This window comes from Marmota monax, unplaced genomic scaffold (assembly GCF_021218885.2).
Source record: "Marmota monax isolate L192 unplaced genomic scaffold, Marmota_monax_Labrador192_F-V1.1 WCK01_AAM20220418_F8-fsc00405, whole genome shotgun sequence".
NCBI classification, from domain to species: Eukaryota; Metazoa; Chordata; class Mammalia; order Rodentia; family Sciuridae; genus Marmota; species Marmota monax.
This window is the reverse complement of record NW_026694917.1, coordinates 186666-209399: the sequence shown is the minus strand read 5'-3', so window position 1 is coordinate 209399 and position 22734 is coordinate 186666. Positions and strand designations below refer to the sequence as shown.

At 41.0% G+C, this 22734-nt stretch overlaps 1 protein-coding gene across 2 annotated transcripts; it reads left to right on the top strand.

The window, feature by feature from the left end:
* The first annotated feature begins 1877 nt into the window (after window positions 1-1877).
* Window positions 1878-22562, top strand: Zkscan1 (zinc finger with KRAB and SCAN domains 1). 2 transcript variants are annotated; one of them, XM_046427194.2, is made up of 6 exons: window positions 1878-2015; window positions 9707-10221; window positions 10521-10674; window positions 12676-12767; window positions 13068-13194; window positions 15437-22562. In XM_046427194.2, the coding sequence occupies exons 2-6, from the start codon at window positions 9796-9798 to the stop codon at window positions 16327-16329; spliced, it is 1692 nt and encodes a 563-aa protein (XP_046283150.1). In that variant the 5' UTR covers window positions 1878-2015; window positions 9707-9795; the 3' UTR covers window positions 16330-22562. The 2 variants fall into 2 exon arrangements, with proteins under 2 accessions (XP_046283150.1, XP_046283151.1); XM_046427195.2 differs by lacking the exons at window positions 12676-12767; window positions 13068-13194.
* The last annotated feature ends 172 nt before the right edge of the window (window positions 22563-22734 follow it).

The following is a 22734-nucleotide window of genomic DNA, read 5'->3' as shown; positions in this document are numbered from 1 at the left end:
ATGTCCTATGAAAGTAAGCCCCTGGTTTATTTGCTGAGTACTATTATTTATTTACTCATTAATTTTTTTTTGTGTGTGTAATGCTGGGAATCTACACTAGGTCCTTCCTCACAATAGGCAAGCACTCTACCACTAAACCACACCCCCCCCCAATCCTGCTGAGTACTATTTAAAATGTGAGAAATTTTTCTCCATTTTGAAAATTTCTTTTAATGACTCTGTATTATCTAAAAATCTGAGGGTTTTTTTTTTCTTCCTCTTCGAAAAATATGACTATGTTTATTTCAAGATCCTGCACTACTTAGCAACACTAGTTTGAAGAGCACAGGCCTCCCACAGCCAGGTCATGTGCTGGACAGACAAGCAGCTCCTCACGGTTCCACCTCGCCCCAGGGAACAAATTAATTTATCCCAGCCATTGACAGCCTGCTCTCTGTGGGCTTTCAGGGAGGAGAGTGGGGAAGACTGACAAAAAAGAATTCAGCCCTCAGTAGAATAAAACTCCAAGAGATTGTTAGGATCCTAGAGGAAAGGAGATGTGAGGAAGAATTTGGAGGAAGCAGAGGGCTTGAAAGGAGGGTGAGGAGGGCAAGCATTAGAGAGCTGACCAGGGACAGAATCTTTATGACTGAGAAACTTAAAGATGTTGAATGTTTACCTTAAGATTGATTCCAGTTCTGTGCTGTTATAATCTTCTCGGTATATTCAGAAACCAAAGATAAAATTTATTGTGCATGATAACCTAATGTTAGTGGATCTTTCAGGAAACAAAAACAAAAACAAAAAAGGGAGGGGAGGGGGGCTATTCCAAGCCAGGGGACACAAAGAAGACAAAAAAGTAACAGCAGGACAAGCAGCTTCAACCCAGTCAACCTCCTGGGTTTTGGACAATGGGTAAAATAATATGAATATGTATTTACATTTGAGAACGCATAGGAAAAAGATAAATTAAACCATTGTAGTTGGGTTAAGGCAGAGGGATTATAGGTGATTGTTTTTCTCCATTTTGCAAATTTCTTTTAATGACTCTGTAATTGATTTTGGAGCAATTTTTGCAGCTAGCAGGTCATGCAAAAGCTATTCAGTTCACTCTCTCCCATCAGCCTGTCTTGGAACGCAGGAGACAGTCACAACCACTGAAGCCTGTGGTCACTTTTAGACAAGGCAGAGCCTAATTCCTGATTCACACCCTCCTACACACACATACCTCAACGCCACCCCCCAAAGGTGAGGGTGCTAATTATTGTAAGCTGGGAAAGCACCTTGAAGGCAAAAGTGTCTGTGATCACTCTGAACACTCCTTTTAAACTGCTGTAATGGCATATGCCACATAAGCAAAGCACAGAACCTTATAACTAGCTTGTTTGTGAAAAGATGTCCTTTGTCCACAGGCCAAGTTTTTGAAAACACCACCCACTCTATTGGCATACCTCTCCAGGGCCCTGAGAGAAGTTACCAGGGCAGCTTCTTGAAACCAGCCACCCCTGGCTTCACTTTGATCTTTCTCCGTCTACACCCTTGCTTCAGTTCCTCTGCTACACACACACAAAATTACTAAGTAGTATTATTGCTTGGTACGAACTATAATTACTACAACGACTACCAGAAATGGAAAAGACAGGAGAAATGGAATTCTCATATGTTTGAGCTGGAGAATCTTTGTTGCAGGAAAAGTCTGTACGCCCCTCCCATTCGTCCTCCTAATTACTGGAAGCAGACAGGCCAAGGGGAGTCCCCTCAACCCAGACAGCTTGACCACTCAGGGACAGGGGCCAGGTTTAGCGCTCCAGGAACCGAGATGTAAAGTCCTCCCGGGCTCCTAGAGCGGACCCGGAAGCGCAGCGCGGTCCCGGAAGGCGAGGTGCTGACATACTTCCGGCCTTTGTGACTCATTGTGTCTGTGTGGAGGCGTCGGGAGGGCCTAGGTCCGTGTGCGGTGCCCTTCGGCCGGCCTGAGCCCCAGAGTCAGCTCCCCTTTCTCGCCCAGCGCCCCCAGGCCGCTCCCGGGGCACACGGTGAGACTTGGGGCCGGCCTCTGGGGAGGGCGGGCGGGCCGCAGGGGGGTGTGCGTGGGGTGGGCGCTCCAGCTGCGGCCCGGGGATCCCCTCCGGCGGCCCCGGCGGAACGCGAAGCGAGTCCCTGCCCCTGCCTCCTCCCCAGGCCTAGCCGAAGGAAGCGCTATCTCCCGGGGAGACGCCCCCGCCCCACCCCCGGCTCCGGGCGAGAAGGGGTCAAGGGTTTCAGTGGCCGGGTCTCTCGGAGACCTGGGGAGAAGCCGTGTGAGGGCCCCTTCCGGGCCCCTAGCCCGCTGTGTCGTCATCCTCACTTGACGTTTCTGAGGACCGGGTCGCTAGCGAACTGACCCTTGTCTGATTTTTTTGCTCTCCGGTTGTCGCCATTTGCTTTGATTCCGGTGAAGGGTTTGGGGGTTGGCTCTCCCCCTCCCTCTGGGTCCTTGAGGACCTTGAGGTGATAATGCGGAAGGCCGAGAGCTGGACACGTTTCGAGATGCCGCAGACGTTTACAGATCACCTGCTTTTTACCCTTTCCCCTCCGCACCCCCAACACTGAGCTGTGATTAAAGAGTATTTGAAGCCTGGTGAATAACGACCTAGTAGCGAATCATAGACAAACTGCTCTCTTTTAGGCTTATGGAATGCTTGAAAAGCTCTTAAAAATGAGTCGTCAGGTTAGGTGGATTTTTCAGTTCATCCTGCTTGACTTGGAGTGGGTGAGGAGTGAAGAGAATTTGTGGAAATCACACTGAGCCATTAGGAGACTGATTCGCTGAGTGACCTTGGATAAGACAAAACATCATGTCTTAATTTTGTCATCCATAAAATTAGATTTTCTCAAAAGGTCCTTCCAACTTTGAAATTATTTGGTCAATGGAATTGAAAAAAATCAGCTACAGTTTAGCCTGACACTTCCCCCACCTTCCCCTCCCTTTCCTGCAGTGCTTTCAGTACACAAAAAGATACTTTCATTATAGAGAGTGGCTGTTACATGGACTGGAACCAAAGAAAGCATTTATTGTACCGGCCAGTGCTAGGCGGATTGGAGGCGGTCAATAAATATTTGTTGAATTGTGGAGAATTCATCGTAACCACATCAACAAAGCACTGTTAATGTATATTCTGGCTAAGTATAGAGAAATAGCTTTATTAGGTAGGGAACCACAATGGAGATTTGCCCCAGAATGTTTTTCCCAGGTTTATATCCTTTCTGCATCACTACTCCAAGTTCTTGTTCATTATTTCAGATAGTTTTTCACCAACCTCAAAATGCAAACAGGGAAGCCACCTACTTAATACTGTCATCTCTTGCTGATTCTCTGGTGAATAACCTAATGCTTGACCTAAGCATTTAAAGAGTCTTCCAATATTTTATACTACATCTAACTACAAGTAGGCTAATATTATGTTAAATGTTACATTTTCATTCTGTGGTAGAATCAATTTTTTGGATACCTAGTTGTCTTTTTAGGGTAGCCTTTTCATATTTTAAACCATTTGATATCTCTGTTAAAAAGTGGGGTGGAGGAGCAGATTATTGAAACTTTGACTATGCCCTGGAAAAGATACTGGGAGATTGAGAAAACAGCCTTTGAAATAAACTGAGCTTATAAATAACCCAAGATGTTTGATAAATTGTTTATTTTTATCCTTGGTGAAAATTGGTTGCTGGAGGTAATCTTATCTAAAGTGAATGGTGTGTGGAATCTTCTTCATTTCAGAGGGACTCCAAATGTAGTTTTCTACTCCTACCCCTCTCACCATTTGACTGATAAGAATACTGAATGTCAGACAAGGTAAATAACTCACTTAGGAGTGGGTAACTTCTGTGTGGGAGACCACATTCACTTTTTTTGGACTGTGCTGCTTTAGGATTTCTCCCATTGCTAATCTTTTAAGCAGGCTGAAAATTAGAATATACAGTTATAACTTTTAACTTTATTTTTTAAAAATTAAAACGTCTCCAGGGCCCACTAGATGCCAGACACTGTTAAAAGTCCTCTATGTATGTTAACTCACTTAATCCTCATGGCTCTATGAGATAAATGTCATTTTTTATTCCCATTGAACAGATAAGGAAACTGATGCATAACAAGGTTAACATGCCTAAGATCAACTAGTAAATGGGGAAAAGCTAACAAAGTCTTCCAAATTCTTCCAAGTACCCTATAGAACAAATTTGAGGGCAAGATTGAATGCACAAGGGGCAAAGGAATAGTAATATTTAAATTTAAATATTTAAGAAAATAAAAGGAACTAATGCTTTGCAAGGAATCTTGCTGAGTGGCATAAGTAGGAAAAAAAAACATTCTTAACAATAGTCTTGTTGAGGGGGAAATCAAGAAAAATCCTATTACAAAGAAAGAAGCAGCATAAGAAATTATGATCATGACTTAGGGCCTTTAGAGGCTGACGAGAAGTGGTGTGTGCTCAGGTTATCTGGGGAACCTTTGAGAAAAAACCCTTTCCGCAGCTGTCAGAACTCTTCTCTGACCCAGAGCAGGAGAAGAGAAATATTGAAGGTAGAGAAGAAGACCTGTCCCAGTTGGGAACAGAGGGATTGGGATTGTGCCCATTGTCCTTGTCTCCGTCCTCGTGGTCTCACGACCTCCTCAGAGTCTCTTCTTATTGATTGCCAATGACTCAAGCAGTGTCCTGCTCCATAGCTGAAATAGGATAAAATTTTCTCAGTAGAGCTTTCTGATAATTGGTCTAGCTAGCTACCATGCTAATTCCACTACCTGGTTATCCCCACTTGCATCGCCGCTTTGTCCCCTCTTAGGGCCTCAAACAGTAACTCAGGTGAAAATAGTGGATGATAGATGAGGCCTATTCCTGAGCAGTCACTCTTCATACTCACCTTCATAGGGTTTTGTTTTAGAAAGGATCTATGTACCCAGAAGCCCTTCCTTACCAACATGTAAAAATGGTTTAATAGCTTACACTTAGAGTCAGAGTTAATTTCAAATCCTATCTCTGCCATTTACTTGCTGTGCAACCCTAGGTGAGTTATTTAATGTCAATAAAACCTCAGTTGTATCAAGTGAGGTGATGTCAGTGGCCACTGCTTAAGATTGTTGGGTGGTCAAGTAAAGTGCTTAATGTAATGGTATTTGGAAAGCACTCAGTAATGGTGGCTGTTACTAGAAGATTCTTAAGCAGTCATGAGGGGCAAGTGGCATTTCAGCTTGGCTTTGAACAATAAGTAGAATTAGAAAAAGCAGAAATGGGGGCTGGGCATATGGCTCAGTTGGTAGAGCGCTTGCCTTGTATGCACAGGGCCCTGAGTTCAATCCCAGCACCACAAAAAGAAAAAAGGCAGAGAGGACTGGGAGGAAATTCCAGCCTTTGAGTATGATTCAAAGAAACAGTGGCTGCCAGAACACAGGGCATCAGCAAGACCTGCTGATTAGACTCATTTTGCTGGATGGGAAGGGTTTTTGCACACAGACTACAAGGCTAGAATTGGGATGAATAATCTGAGAATAAGGTAGCAAATGAATTATGGGAGAGTAGGGAGCAAATGAAGAAAAGGAATCAAAGAAGAGGCAGGTCGTGAGACTAGATCAAACAGTATAACAGACTTCTCCCTGGTGCTAGGAGAATGGATGCCTAGAATGAGGGAAGGAATCAAAGGTGATCCTGAGTGATTGAGATATTAGCCAAACATCTCTAATATCTACTAATTGCTATTAATATCACTCATTGCCACACTCTAGGTAGTAAGAGGGCAGAAGGGGAACTGGAATAGTTCCTCTTGTCCATCTGTGCAGTTTAATTCTATAACATCTGTATAGAATTAAATCACCAGGTTCTCTAGGTAATAAATACAAAAGAAGACTGGAGTCACTGACCTTGTCGTGGAGGGCTTCATTGGGCGGTGACAGACAGGAACTGCAACTCAAATAATGAGAATATAATTGCCTTAAAACAGAAACTGCTAAGGATGTTCAAAGGAAGAAGGTACCTTATTTAATTTGGGGTATCAGGAAAGATTTGTGCATCTTGAGCAGTGAATAAAAATTCGACCAATAGAGTTGGTACAGTGGGAGAATGTTTACAGCAGAGAAGTGAAGGTGAAAGATGTGGCCCATGCTTGGGAGCATTGATGGACCGCAGAGGCTGAAACACAAGGCGGGTAAACTTGGAAGAGAAAAGTGGATTGTGTTGTGAAAGTGGAAGCTCTTGAACACTGAATTGGTAGCAGTGCTACACAGATCTTGGTATGTATGTTGTGTGTATTGGGACAGTGGAGAATGGGAGGTAGAGAAGCTATATGGAGCCCAGGTCCTAATCTAGGTGAGATAGGGATCCTGAATTAAGGTGGTAGAAAGAAATTCTGGGAGTCACAGCAAGAGAGTCTTTCTGCTGTTCATAATGAATTGAAGAAGAAACTATGGCTTCTGGGAAACATTTTGCCTCCAGCTGGGGAAAAACCAGCCAAAGGAATGATCTTGGGCAACTCCAGTCACTCACTGCCTCTTACAGAAGCATCCTGTCTATTCTCCATGTTCTAGGGGACCTCCTCCTGGAAGTGCCTTTCTTGTATACCTGTCAGTTCTCAGGGCTCCCCTAGCACTTGTATTGAAACCTTGGAACATTCTTTTTTTATTATTTGCATAAAAGAATCATGTTTCTCATCTTTTTATTTCCTTTGGATTTATGGGACACTTTGAAGATTAATTAGGAAGTGAAATAATTACAGCTGAAAGGCCTTTTGAGGGAAAGCTGATCTGGAGTTGGAAAACCAACTATCCCAGCAGGGAGGGTGGGGTGCTACAACAGGTCTGAAGGCATCAGTGGGAAAGGCTAAAAGGCGGTTTGTAATAAGATATTTACCAATTCAAAAATCATTGAAGAAATTCATTAAGGACATAAAGATGAGGTAGAAAAACTAGTCTTGTGATAATTCTCAAGATTGAAATAATAATCTTTGTGATAAAACAGTCATCTCAGCCAGGTGCAGTGGCACACGCCTATAATCCTAGTGGCTTGGAAGGCTGAGGCAGGAGGATCATGAGTTCAAAGCTAGCGTCAGCAATGGTAAGGCACTAAGAAACTCATTGAGACCCTATTTCTAAATAAAATACAAAATAGGGCTAGGGATGTGGCTCTTGGTGGTCTAATGCCCCCTGAGTTCAATCCCCAGTTCCGGGGGGGGGGGGGGCCGGAAGGGGTCATCTCCAAACTTTGCTTTCCATACAGCAGTCCCTCCTTATCTTTGGAGAAGATGTACCAAAGATGCCTCAACCATGTATAGTACTAAACCCTATATATGTTGTTATTTAGGTGATGCAGTTTAGTTTATGTTGGGTGCAGTGAGATTAACAATAATAACAAATGGAGCAATTAATATGTTGCAATAAAGTTTGTTTTAAACTTAACGAATTGTTTATTTCTGTTAATTTTCCATCTTAAGTTTTCAGACCACAGTTGATTGCAGGTGACTGAAACCACAGAAAACAAAACAGCAGATAAAGGGGACCACTGTACATTCCTATCAGTAGAAACTATAAAAATTACATACATGCACTGTTCTACCGTTGTTTTGTATAATAAAACAAAATGTATGAAATTGTGCTATTAAATTACCCTAAAACAATTTTTGTGTTTTTAATTGTATATGACCCCTTTTCCACCAGAATTGTTAATTATGTTTTAGGCAAGCTGTGTAATTAAAAATGCTTTTCTAAAAGCTAGGGATGTAGCTTCGTGGCAGAGTGCTCCCTAGCATGCTCAAGACTCTGGGTTTAATGCTTTGCTAGTTTAAAACTTTGTTTAATTTACTAGGATACAGCAGTTAGATGGTCTGTTTCTAAAACTTCAATTTGGTGCTTAGTTTTGTTGTTGTTATTGTTTTGTTTTTTTAATGTTGTGTTTTTTAGACCTTTATTTTAGTTATTTATATATGTTGCTGAGGATCCAACCCTATGCTTCATACATACTAGCTAGGCAAGTGCTCTACCACTGAGCTACAGCCCCAGTCCTGGTGCTTAGTTTTGATAGCTATGGAGATGAAAGAGATGCTTCACAAAGGTTTATAGAGGTGGAAGAATCGCACACATTTGTTCAGGTCAGTAACTCATGAACCACCATCCATACTAAATATTTGTTATTGAAATTCAGAGAGTGCATTTTCATTTTCCATGACCTTTACTCAGTAGTCTGCAAATTAATTAAGAAGGTTGGGCTTTATTCATTTTTTCTTTTTTCAGGCCTAGGTCTATAAGATTTTAAACAGGTTAGAAAGTAGTTCCAAGTTTTTAAAGAATGTATATACAAAGGTATTTTCAGTATACTTGGTATCATTTTTGGCACTTAGAATTGCATAATAATGGGAACACTTGTGTATCTATTCCCTTAATTGTTCTTACTGCAGTTTTTTTTTTTTAAGCCAGCTGCTTTCTCACTCACTGGTGAGTTTTTGTTTAGATTGATTTTAGTTTTTACAGTCTAATCCGACTAACACCTCGCTCTCCATAGAAGCTTCAAGTGTCATTTTTTTGTGTTTGCATCATGAGTATTTCCTCTTAATTGTAGTCTCTGCAAGAATCTTTAAAGTTGCTGGTCTTTTTTATGAAGGTGAGGTTAAAGGTAGACAGGAGAGGGGCTGGGATTGTGGCTCAGTGGTGGAGTGCTTGTTTCATACATGTAAGGCCCTGTTCAATCCTCAGCACCACATTAAAAAAACAAATAAAGGTGTCTATCTACATCTAAAAAAAAAAGAGAGAGGATGATTGATGGTTTCGCATAAAAGTAATAGAAATCACTAGATGGTACATTAGCAAGTCCTGGGGCTTCAATTTTGACTTCCTGTTGACTACACTGGGTATTCACCTGCTACCAAAAAAAATTATTTACGGGGCTGGGGATGTGGCTCAAGTGGTAGCGCGCTCGCCTGGCATGCGTGTGGCCCGGGTTCGATCCTCAGCACCACATACAAACAAAGATGTTGTGTCCGCCAAAAACTAAAAAATAAATATTAAAATTCTCTCTCTCAAAAAAAAAGAATTGTGTGCCCTGCATATGGTGATAAACTATATTGATAAAAAAAAAGACTTAACTGTCTTACGACTCGGTTATATCATCTGTCAAATGATACTAATAATGCTGCTGGGGTTGGTGTGGGGACAAAAGAAGATTGTGCATGTACTGTGCTTAACCTAGTGCTTGGCACTCTGCTAACTCAGCCCTCTCCAGGGTAAGCACTGTAAATGCAGCATTTCATAACCTGCTGGCCACATGGAGGGAAGTTGCTCTGATTCCAGGCAAATACCCTGGGGGTCACCATTGCCTGTTTGAGTTTTCTATTTGCAAACCTTTGTCTGGAGTGACAGTGAAGACAGCCTGGCTTTGTGGGGTTGTTGGTAGATTTTTTTCCTTTCCTTTTTTCTTTTTTTTTTTTAACTAGGAATTGAACCCAGGGACACTTTTTACCACTGAGTTACATCCACAGGCCTATTTTTTTTTTTTTTTTTTTTTTTTGAAGCAGAATCTTTTTAAGTTGCTGAGCCTGGCCCTGAACTCAGAATCCTCCTGCCTCAGTCTCCCAAATCCCTGGGATTACAGGCATGTGCCACAGTGTCCAGCCTCAGAGGCATTTTTAAGTGCCTTCTTGATGTGTAGCCTGGTGTGAAGATTAGTACAGGTCATTTTTATAAAAGTGCTAATAACTTTTTTCAATACTTCAGGAGTAGTACAGAAACAAATATAAAGCATCTTCTAGGACAGAAAAGCCAGCACAGACCCGGTTTTCATCACGCCAGTTCCCTGAGCCTGAATGATGACTGCTGAATCAAGGGAAGCGACAGGTCTGTCCCCGCAGGCTGCACAGGAGAAGGATGGGATTGTCATAGTGAAGGTAGAAGAGGAAGATGAAGATGATCACATGTGGGGGCAGGATTCCAACCTGCAGGAGACACCTCCTCCTGACCCAGAGATATTCCGCCAGCGATTCAGGCGTTTTTGTTACCAGAACACTTTTGGGCCTCGAGAAGCTCTAAGTCGACTAAAAGAACTTTGTCATCAGTGGCTGCGACCAGAAATTAACACCAAGGAGCAGATCCTGGAGCTGCTGGTGCTGGAGCAGTTCCTTTCCATTCTACCTAAGGAGCTTCAAGTCTGGCTGCAGGAGTACCGGCCCGATAGTGGAGAGGAGGCTGTGACCCTTCTGGAAGATTTGGAGCTTGATCTGTCAGGACAGCAGGTAAGGTTGGTGTGAGAAGAACATGGACTTTGGAGCTAGGCGAAAATCACTGATTTAATGCTCATATTAAGAGTCTTTGTGGTGATTATTCTTCCTGCTCTCCTGGGCTCTTACAAAGTATTTGGGGACACCCTCTAGAATACACATGTGTTTAGCATTCATGAGGCTCCAGTTTCAGTCCGTGGCGATCCCCAAAAATATGTGTACTGACCTCCTCTTGCAGTTACTCACATATTTATGGTCTTTGTTTTAACATTTTAAAAATTATTTACCCACAAGTTCAACCTGATTATCTACAGGTCCCAGGTCAAGTGCATGGGCCTGAGATGCTTGCCAGAGGGATGGTGCCTCTGGATCCAGTTCAGGAGTCCTCAAGCTTTGACCTTCATCATGAGGCTTCCCAGTCCCATTTCAAGCATTCATCTCGGAAGCCCCGACTCTTGCAGTCCCGAGGTAAGAAGCAAGGTTTCATGCAGTAAGAAGCAACTGTTCCAACATGGAATTGCCCTACCCACGTTGTCAAGTGCCTGGGTAAAGAAGCATCCTTTTTATTGTTAGGCATAATTGTCATTGTCACTAAATATTAGGAAAGTATAACTCAGATCAGTGTCAGGAGTTAAATGATGGTAAGAGGTAAGTAAACTATGCATAATGAACTGGGTGGACGTAACATTATTTATTAATTTGTAACTTTCCAGGTGTCTGGCAGATTTCTATTTTTTTTTCATGTAGATTTCTAGTCAAATATTGGGAACAGATGATACACTTCCAGCCATGTTTTGAAACACTCTATGTCTTAAATTATCTTTAAGAGGAACATAAATCTTTTTAAAGACTCATTTTATTTAAAATGTATAAAGATACCATATGGCATGACTCTTTGGTTATTTTTGAAAATTTCAAACAGAGGAAAACATTTTTTTAGTTGTGCAAATGATAAAAAAAATCAGTTGAGGGTCTTATTTTAAAAATCTGTTTCATTTTTTTTTCCTTTGAGGGAAATACATCTTTATCCAAATTTAGAATCAAGCAGGTACGTATGTCAGTAAAATCAATGAAATGCTAAAAGTACATAATTCAAGAAGTTGATCAAGACACATTACTTAACCAGTGTGTGTGTTCGTGATGACATCTAGGGTGGAAATATTAGATCATGGAGCTTAAAGGGATGTTCTCTCTCCCATGCATCCTAGAGCACAATCAGCAGACATGCTGGAGAAATCCATACAGACCCATGCACTGATGTTGAAATATACCCTTCTAGGACTTGTGGGGTATCTTTACATTCCATAAGTAGAAGTCATAGAGAGTGACATTAGGAAATTAGAGAAGATATTAGTAGTCAGCCCACTAAATTAGCACTTCAGGTTGCTAGAGAAGCAATTTTAGAGACCCAATGCATAGAGTTGTCACTTAGTAAATTGTTCTTGAAAGACTTGAGACATACATTTATTCTCAGTTTTTCCTTTGTCTGTTCATCTTCCAGTGTTTCCTTACTCTTCGAAGATTTCAACTCAAAATTCTTGATGTTTTTGTGTACTTTGCGTTAGCTCTTGTTATTTTACAATTGGAAATAATTACAGGGTTTAGTAATTCAATTTCAAAATCATTTCTGTAATTAATACCTTTGTGGCTCAGTACCATCATCTGTCTACCAGTAACATTTCAGTAGTACTTGGCAAGGGGAGGAAAGAGGGAGCTTAATATTACTTTTATCATTTAAATTTTTTTCTGATTTTTATACATTGCAGCCATTGTGATCATATGATATGTTGTGGATGTCTTTTATTATGTATGTCATCCCATACCTCATACATTCATAAATGTCTCATCAACATTTGATCCATGTATATATTTTATTTAAAAACTTTATTATAACCAAGTGTGAGAAAAGTAGAGGGACAAACATAGCAAAACTTACCTAGAGGTAAGAAGACTCCTGTCTTACCTTATTTTTCTAGATATTTCTATGTCAGATTTTTAAAGCTGGGTTGCATTTTTTACAAACATAAGCACAAATGGGATTCTAATATCCTGGTACTATTCCTTCAGCTAGAGGAAAGTGTAAGTCAGATTTGAAACATGATTTGAATGTTACCCATTCTGTAACTGAGACTAGAGTCCTCCCTAGGTTTCAGACCTGGTTCCCCCATTCGTGAGTGACATTAGAAAAGTTATTCACCTTCTCCGGGCCTCAGTTCCCCGCTTTTTAAAGTGGAAGGGTTGGACCAGGTGATTTTAAGGCACTTTTATGACTCCTGTGACTTGCTTAAAATTAGAGGTCTCAGGAAAACTCAGGTCCTGCTTTCTTTCATTTATGTTCTCTGGAGCTCTCTACTCAGTAGTTAAACACGGAACAGTGAACTTGCTGGTGCAGAAGTGAGAGCGCCTCAGGCCATCAAGGGAGGCTCTGAGCAGAGCTGATTCACTCACAGCTCCTTTCTCCTCCCTCAGCTCTCCCTGTCACTCACGTTCCTGCCCCTCATCAGGAGGGGAGTCCCAGAGACCAGGCGATGGCATCTGCACTATTGACAGCAGATTCCCAGGTGAGCTATGGGCCCCTCTGCCCTACTGAGTCCCCGTAACTGCCTTCTCCTCCTGGAGCTCCTCTTACAGTCTCCGCCAGGCAGTAATTCTTGATGCCCTACCTCAGAGAAGCCCCACTGTCCCTCTTTGTTAGTTCTTGCTGCTGCAAACCCCCTCAAGCCCACAAAGCTCTGGTCACATGTTCTTCACCAGTGTCCTGTAGAGATGCCATCAACTCTGTCCCTGACTCTAGGTGTGGGCAATGGGACTGTCCCTGAGATTTGGGAGAACTGAGTGTGGGGAATCTCCTGTTATTTCAGGCAATGGTGAAGATCGAGGACATGGCCGTGTCCCTCATCCTGGAGGAATGGGGATGTCAGAACCTGGCTCGGAGGAATCTCAATAGGGACAGCAGGCAGGAGAATTATGGGAACGTGTTTTCCCAGGGTAAGACTGATGCAGGATTGTTATCTGATAAGATTGTTTTGCTTCTCTGTTAGTTGTGGGAACTCTCTGATATATTCAGTTGAGTGTTGATAAGGATTTTTAAGGCTACTGACTATCTTTCTTCAGAACAGGCAGGGAGAACCTTTGTGCTTAGTGAACTCCAAAAGCATAGTACTGTGACTCTCTGATTCCTAGTGTATTTTTTGCTCTTTGAAATCAGAAATCAACTCTTGTGCTCTGAGCCTCATCTCTTCAACCACTCATTTACTAGAGAGAATTTTGATTCCCTTCCCCAAGGGCCACACTTTAGGTTCCTCTGTCAAGGGAATATCTTTTTCCTGGTAGAGATGGCCAAGTAACTGATTATCAGTCTAATCCCAGCCCCTTGTCCTGGCACGCTGTACCTGAACCTACCAGGCACCCTTCTATGGGCTTCTGTCTTCTTCCATTCTGTGAGAGCATTGCTTGGAGACAACTTTACATTATCCCACTAACTTGCACCTGAAGCTCTCTCAGGATCAGGTTCCCAGTTTTCCAAAATAAATTGTGGTCTTCCACAAAGCGCTCTTGAGTAATAGTGTGTAGTGAATAAAGAAGTGCAACGGGCATCAGCCAGATAAGACAAGGTGATCCAACTGCCAGTCATTCATGTGGTCTCTGCTAGATCTTAACCCCTAGGAGTTAGTGCCACCAAGGAACCCTTAGATATGTACAGTAATAGGGAAGTTCACAGCAAGACTTTATCTTGGGAGGACAGGAATATTGAGTAAAGGGTGAACATAGAGTATCACTAAAAAAAACTCAGGTTTTATTTAAAACCATAGTTATAGCTGGGCTTTGTAGTTTCTAGGTACTTGCTCTTTGTTCTAGATGGAAATTAAGCCAAAGACTTGATCTGCTTTATTAACTGTTACTTGCTCTGATAACTTGAAAAAAAAAATTTTAGGAACATTCTGGGAACTGGCCAGACAGTGAACGATGTTGATTTGGAAGTCAAAATGTATACCAATTTCCTCTTTGTTGTAATTAGTTCTGTATTTATGGTAGTTTCTTCACTAAAGTCGGAAGCTGAATATTATTTAGCTCCCCCATCATTGCATTCAGGGGCCTGTTGTGATACATAGACTCTTAAAGCCAAATAATAAAGAATAGAGATATTTGGGTTTTCCCAGACAAATGTAAATATAAAATTGTGTACGTCTGTTATATAATTTGCAGTCTTCACTTTTTAAAAGTAACATGACTGGGCTGGGGTTGTAGAGTACTTTTCCTAGCATATGTGAGGCACTGATTTTGATCCTCAGCACCACATAAAAATAAATGAAGAAAACAAAGGATCTGTAGCTTAAAAATATATTTAGAACAAACTAAAAGCAACATGACACAAACAGTATAGCAACGTACAATAAAAATTAAACTTTAGTGTTTTAATACACTTAATTACTAAAATGAAGGGGTTAGCTCTACATTTGAAAATTGTTGTATCTTTATGGGCTGTGCAGAATCATTTTCAGTTTCTTTTCAATTATTCTCAGTTGTCAGTTGGTGAAGGTTTTTAATTCTGTTACTAGCAAGTGCCCCCACCACTCTTCACTCCATCTCCATCACTTGAGCACAGCTAGTTCTGTGCTGCTCCCCTGGTGGAAGGAGAGTATTCACTGTGTGTGAAGAGCCCCGCGACCTGCCAGCTTCTGACTTGTGCCTGTTAACCACCACCTTGTTAAGAAAATGCCAACAGAACTGGAGGAGTATTTGCTTTTCCTTCTTTCACTATATTCCTTTCTGCTAATATTTTCTAGAAAGACCTCTATATTCTCATTTTTTAAAAACTTACAAATATTTGCTGTAAATGGAACATGAGTTTTTCAATATGTATTCCTTCAAATTAATTATCGGGTAATCAAATAGTAGAATCATGACCTCCAAATTCCTTTAATTCCTTACCTCACCCTTAACTGGTTTCTCTTCCCTCTGCCCCTTCCCCACTGTGCCCGTTTATTTCATATTCTCTTTGCATGTACCCCTTTATTTTCTCTTTTTTCCACTCTGCTTGCCCTCTCATTTTCCAATTCTACTCCACATTGTCCCAATTTTTTCCTTATTTTTTTTTTCTTTTTATCCTTGATTAATACTGTGAAGTCATTTTGCAGACATAGAAGCTTCTTGGAAAATAATGTCACTTGATTAATCTTTGTCGTCAAAAGGAAAAGGTGCTATTTGTATTTTCTATTTATTGTGCCAGGTTGTGAAACCAGAAATGAGAATGAGGAGTCGACCTCAAAAGCTGAAGTCACAGAAGACTCAGCATCACATGGGGAGAAAGCAGGAAGATTTCAGAAAGAGTTTGGAGAGAAACGCGAACATCAGGGCAGAGTAGTAGAAAGGCAGCAGAGAAACCCTGAGGAGAAAACTGGAAAAGAGAAGAGAGAGTCAGGTCCAACTACAGCCAGGGAAAAAAAACCTACCACAGGGGAGAGAGGTCCGAGGGAGAAGGGAAAAGGGTTGGGAAGAAGCTTCAGTCTGAGTTCAAACTTTAATACCCCTGAAGAGGTTCCAACAGGAGCAAAGTCTCACAGATGTGATGAATGTGGTAAATGCTTCACAAGAAGTTCAAGCCTTATCCGCCATAAAATCATCCACACTGGAGAGAAGCCCTATGAATGTAGTGAGTGTGGGAAAGCCTTCAGTCTCAACTCAAACCTTGTCCTGCATCAGCGAATCCACACAGGAGAGAAGCCTCATGAATGTAACGAGTGCGGCAAGGCCTTCAGTCACAGCTCGAATCTCATTCTGCACCAGCGCATCCACTCTGGAGAGAAGCCCTATGAATGTAACGAGTGTGGGAAGGCCTTCAGCCAGAGCTCAGACCTCACCAAGCACCAGAGGATCCACACAGGGGAGAAACCCTATGAATGTAGTGAGTGTGGGAAAGCTTTCAACCGAAACTCGTACCTTATTTTGCATCGGAGAATCCACACCCGAGAAAAGCCCTACAAATGTACCAAGTGTGGCAAGGCCTTCACCCGGAGCTCAACCCTCACTCTGCATCACAGAATCCATGCCAGAGAGCGAGCCTTGGAATATAGCCCAGCCTCCCTGGATGCATTTGGAGCATTTCTCAAAAGTTGTGTGTAAAGCAAGAATTTGTCATCAAGCCATTTCCCCTTTTGTTTCTAAAATTATTTCAGAAATGCGTGCCCATTGAGGGGGGAAAAAAACAGCCTCAACAGATTAAAAAAAAAAAAAAATCATGATTAAGGATCCTTAGAGTTACATCAGCAGTGTTCTGCCTTTGTGTTGTCTGTGGGCAGGTAATTCTTCCACACAGCCCCTGCAGGGAAAACTGGTCAGATGGGTAATCCATACAATATTTCCACATAAGATAAAAGCACACACGCAGGAAAACATCAAGCTTTTCAGTATTGAGGATACCTTTAAGGAGCTCTTTGAACCTCAGCAACCACAGCATAAATTGAAAGAACAAGATTGGCTCTGTGAACATGCTTCTGAAGTTAGGAAGCCACTTGCTGCAAACAAGCTCTACCTGGCCAATATCTTGCTTATTTCTCAAAAAAGAGAGTTAAAACAAAAACTACATGGGGACATGCTGCTGCTCAAGCTAGTTATATATCCCATAAGTTATATAGCTGATCACTGGTAGCCTACCAAAGCTATAGAAATCTAGGACTGTGCTGATCAGTATCAAACCAAAGATTTCTATCTCTTCCTGAAAGAGAGGGTATGTGCACCAGTCTACAGTTCCAAAGGACTGCAACAAATGTAGATGGTTCTATCCTCATCGCTGAGATCAGTTCTCCTGAAACAGCAACAACAATTCAAAACACTTCTCTCCCTTCTTGAAGTCCCTAAAGCACTCTAGCACTCCTAAATGCATTTCTCCACAAGTTAGCACTTGATCATATACTGACTTTTAATCCTTCATTGTTTCATATATGGAAGTTTTTATTCATCCCCCAAAAGAGATGCTTCAGTTGTCAAGGGATATAGTTATGTTCCTGACAGCCGGGCACTGTACCTAGTGCTGAACCCATAAAGAGGCACTCCCTATATCCTATATCTGACTTCTAACAGGACTTTCATATTTATGATAAAGCCCTGTGAATCATGAGTACCTGAAATATGGTAGCCTGGCCCAACTTTGAAAGAGGACCTTCACAGCCACACGGCATGCTAAGACCTCTAGGGCCAATGCTATTTTTGTCCTAAACATAAACGAAGGCGCTGATTAGCTGCCTGCATAGACTTTCTAAACATGGATTGGTGAATAAATACTACAGAATGTCAGAAATTACTATATTGATACCATCTTAAGGAAAATGTGAACACTGACTAAGGTCATTTTTTGACATCTTTCCATGGCAAAGATCTTAGCCAGAATTCTCTTCAGTCAGCTGCTGAACAATATGATGATTTGGGCACTTTGTAACTTAAGATATTATAGTTCAGAAGATGTGTTTTGTTGCTTTTCAGAAAAAGAAAAGGGAGCATTTTTTTCCACACTTTTCCAGAAACTTTCAAAAAGAACTTACCTTCATTAGCAGGCAATTATGAAAGGTAGTTCGTTGCTCTGAGCAGTTCACTGATAGTATATCAGAAATGGTTGATTGTGTCATAGTCATAGTACACGGTATCTTTTTTTGTTACTCATCACTAAAAACTGAAGTGAGGTTATGGAACTATTATCTCCATCTGTGCAGCTCAAGTCAGGTGGCTCTCTAGAAGCTGCTGATGGAGACTGTTTCACATACACAAGGGACCCAAGTATCATGGACTGTGACGGTATCAAGGGTTTGGTTAGAGAGGGCTCTGTTCATGAGATGAGAGCTTTCAGATGGCCATGGATAGCCCTGCAGAAAGCTAGAAACCGGCTAAAAACAAACCTGAAGACCATCAGCGTGAACACCCTGTAACAGGAAAACCCCACTTCAATTTGAGATGTTCCCTCAAGAAACAATAAAACTAGCATTTATCAGTCATTTGCTGACCAGCAGCAAAAATCCACGAGATAGCATGATGGAGCCAATGAGATGGAGGCGTGTATGGGCTCAGCTCCAGACCACACTAGAATTCTGCACAGCATTCATTCTTGTTCTCTCTTTGGCTTTCTTATTTGGACTAACTGCAGCTTCTCTGTAGCTTCTAAGCAGTTTCTTCAGTGTTGACTGGGGAGACCACGTAAAATAAGTCAGCCAGTTACCAGAATATTTCTATCCATCCAACTAAAAAAAAAATGATATATTCTAGAAGAGTATATCTAATTCACTTTCTGTAAAGAAATGAAAGTAGAAATTCATCAAGAATTTTCTTCAAAGAATGAGCCACAGTGGTGGTTGCCTAGAAAATTGCTGGTGCTTTTGAGAGGACTTTTGTCCCCTGAAAGCAACAAAATGAAGTGCACAATTCCAGACATCCATTCCAAACTCTCTGCCTTTGTTCTTAAGAGGGAAAGGACTTTGGTCAGTTTCACATTGGCTTCGCCCCCACTACATGCTGACAAAATTCAGCTGTCGTTTTGGGATTTTGTTTATAAGTGAAATTTAAATATGACCTGTGCCCCTTCATTTGGCTCCCATTTTATTGGGATGTTCTGCTGGCTGTTGGATAGCTACTGGGGTTGCTTCAGATCTTTGGCAGATGCACTCTTAGAGGCAGCAATTTGAATGTTTGTTTCCTGAGAACAGGCTACAACTAGTTATTAAAACCATTTGCATTGCATTCATTTATCAGATGCTCAGTGCAGAGGTGTCATTGGGCCATGGTCAAAAACTCTGGCAACATCTAATTAGTGCTCAGGATAGACATTCAAAAGTTCTTGACTGGGTGAAGTCTGTTAACAGTTGGTACACTATAGCTGACCATCAGCATGCTAGTTGACCTAATGGAACTTTTTTGAAGTTTTTAAAGATATACCTTAACCTTGCCAGGAAAAGAAGTAAAATTGTTCAGGTTGTGGGTATTTGTTTCTACTCCAGCCTGACAAGCAAGGCCAAACTTGAGAATATAGATATGTGAGACCTTTTGGTATTTAAGGCACTTAATTAAGTCATAAAGGTGAAACTACTAAATGTGTGGAGAGAGTGACATGTTTGATATGTAGAACGATTCACATATATGTCAGAGAATTTATTCCAGAGAGGAACCTCTTGAATGTGATAAGTATGGCAAAGCCTTTAATCACAGCTCAGCCCTTAGCTCAGAAAGCTTACACTGTAAATAAACTTAATATTATATGTGAGGAAAATGTTCATGTATAGCACTCATTGCTTTGGACAGAAAATGAATTCCCTCGGTATGTTCTAGTCATGCAATAAATTACAAAACACGGCAGAAGGAGCTCGGTCTTAACTTCACAGGATCCACAGAAGAAAACAATGTGGGGAAATGCTAAAGAAATAGCAAAATGTACAACTTTAAAAATTGTTAATGTTGGGTACTTCTCTACATTTTGTATGGCCATAATGTCACTGTGTTTTGTACCTGGGCCCCTATTATTTTGTACATTTCCTTGTAAACAGATAATGTATTTTAATTTGACAGAGCACATCACTTCAAAAGAGAGGTTTTGGAGTGAATAGTGAAGAGATTGATGTGGTAATGGACAAAAAGTCAGTTCACAGAACTGAGAAGTGGGAGGATGAAGGGGAAAAGACCTTCATTGTTTGGTGCTTATTGAATCGAGAGAAGAAATCAGTAAATTCATGAGGAGAGACAGGCTAATAGGGCACTAAAATGAAACGACTCCTCTAAACATCTGCAACTCCTCAAAAGAGTTTTCAAAACTGGGAAGTTGACCTCTGAGCTGCTAGGTCACTACTGCAAGCAGAGGGAGTAGATGGATTTGAGCTTGTTGGGGGAGGAATTGAATCAATGAGTTGAGAGTAAGACATACTGCAGTGGCCATTGGGACTGATAATCTGACCAGATTCTGTAAAACCACAATCTTGCCTCCCCGCTAACTTTTAAATCTTTATGCTTAGAAAATTGGGGATGTGAAAACACCAAGATGGGCAGTTTCCTGGGAAATAAGTTGGCACTGCAGGAGAGTTGTCTGATGAGTCTCAAGAAGCATTTTGCAAGATTCCTTTGGGCTGTGCTCCTGTGTACCTTCCTTGTCCCCACGCTTCCCTGGTTTGACTGTTAGGATAGAGGGTTTGTGAAGATTCATAGTTGTAAACATTGTTCTGTTTTGTTTTTTGATCTAGAGTTAGTCACCTTCCAGGTAGGCATGCTGGTCCATTTATCCAAAGCCAATTAAACCAGTCCATCCTGACATCCTCATGGAATACTGTGTGAATTGGAGTAAAAGTATTGAAATACAGCCCAACAGTGACAGCAGTACTTGCCCCAGGAGCCCTATTTTTGTGCATCCCACTCTGAGTAACTTCTCAGAAATATTTGAGGGTGCTGGGGTTTCCCATTGAGGAAACTAAATCACTGCAGATTAAGTGAAACAGAATCAGAAAAGCAAATTAGTTAGTATAAATAAGTTCTATCATAGAAATTAGTGTAGATGTTCATTTCAACTACTTCTGGAGAATTTAATATAAAGCATTATTGTTTGAAAAGTTTTCCTAACATAGATTTAGTTTTCATTTTTAAAATAGACACTCTACCTTTAAAAACTGTTACTTATTTTGCTATTCAGATTAATTTTTTATTATATCCAAAAATGAATTTATTTGTTTTGCTTTTCAAAGCTTTGTAAAACAAACTTGAAATTAAAGGGAGGTAAGCCATCTCCTGTTCTGCAGGTCCAACAAAAGTTTGGGAAATACTTTGGCATCCCATAATATAAGATGTATTAACATGAGAACTTGGCTTCATACTATCTGGTTCTCTTTACTAGAGGACACCACCAACCCCCTGCTTTTCTCTGTTATCCTAAATAGTAGAAGAAAGTAGTCATTAGGTAATCTCTAAACCATGGTTTGCTGTGATTTTAATAGTTTTTAATCGTGGAGATGCTCACACCTCCATTTACTAAAAGAATCATGATTCACTTCAGCTTACATAGTAATTGGCAAAGTTAATTGGTTTTTAAATTAAATTTTCTCCCCTCAACAAGCATTCAGTAAGCAGTGAGGCCATTTGCTTGGTGATGCAAAGAATGAGGTCTGTGTGGTTGAAAGAGGCAGCGCTGGGCTGGGGCTGGGGCTCAGTGGTAGAGCGCTTGCCTAGCATGTGTGAGGCACTCAGCACCGCATATAAATAAATGAATAAAATAAATGTCCATCAACAACTAAATATATATATGGGGAAAAAAAAAAGCGGTGCTGACACTTGGATTTCATTCCAGTTTCAAATTTGGCTTTTAAGTTCCTTTGGTCCAGGGAAGGAACCAGGCATCTGTAGTCACTCTCAATATTGTGCAGTCTCCTGACAAGGTTGGGTATATTAGGAAGGAGAGTTATACCAGCTGGAAAAGGGAGAGAAAAAAACTGGGAATGTGCTGGGCTTCCTGCTCCCTTGCCTTTCTCCTTGCCTCACCTGGGTAACAACATTCAGCTGCTGCTTGAAGTTTCTAGTCTGCCCTAGCAAGGACAAAGCATGTTAGACATAGAGGTGCTTCTGCTGGTAGCAGGGGTATTATTTGAAAAGATATATGGGGGTGGGGGGGTGGGAGGAAGCAGGTTGTGATTATGCAGGAAAATCCTAAAAAGTGTATGAGTGTAGGGGTAAGGGGTGGGTTATGCAAGCAAGATCGTAATTATTTTAAAATAAGCATATGTATTTTTATTAACTTTTAGTTAAATATAGATTATTACAACCAGGTCAACATAAGGCTAAATCTATATATAGAGCTAACTCAGGCATTGTCTTATTTGTAGACTAGATAAAACAACCTGTCCTGTCCTGTCCTGTCAGTTCCCAGCTTCTTTTAGAATAAATTTAGACCAAAAGAAGAAACTTGTCTTTGTATACCTGCAGAATTAAGTTATTGCTGTTCAGAACTGGGTTTTTCATTTTAACAGTCTCTGAAGAGTCCAGGTGCTTAGTAGATGTTCAATAAATGATTTTAAAATTGAATTTGTTTGCTTACAATCCTCATTAACATTTCCAGAAAGGCTTCTTTCACTAAATAATGACATCCTAGAGGAAAGTGGTTGGTTTAAGAACTAGGGAACTCTTTCACTAAAATAGTTTGAAACCTTGATTGAGGTATAAAATTTCAATCAGAGAAATGGCAGCAAAAATTCATAGTGGTCCATTTTAGGAGGCCAGTGGTATCTGACAAATGTTAGAGTAGTGAAGTTGGGAAAGGAAATTGTGGGGATTTGTAAAATTCTCTTTGTTGTTTCTCTTCTGGGTCATGGTAAAAACAATAAATTATCGTCTCTAGGTGGCAATACTTGTGTTTGGTTTTTTAGATCCACTTAGTCATCATAACTGCACAAATTTGCCAGGTGTGGTGGCACACACCTGTAATCCCAAGGGTGAGGGAGGCTCAGGCAGGATCAGGAGTTCAAAGCCTGCCTCAACATCTTAGCGAGGCCCTAAGCAACTCTGCAAGAACCCATC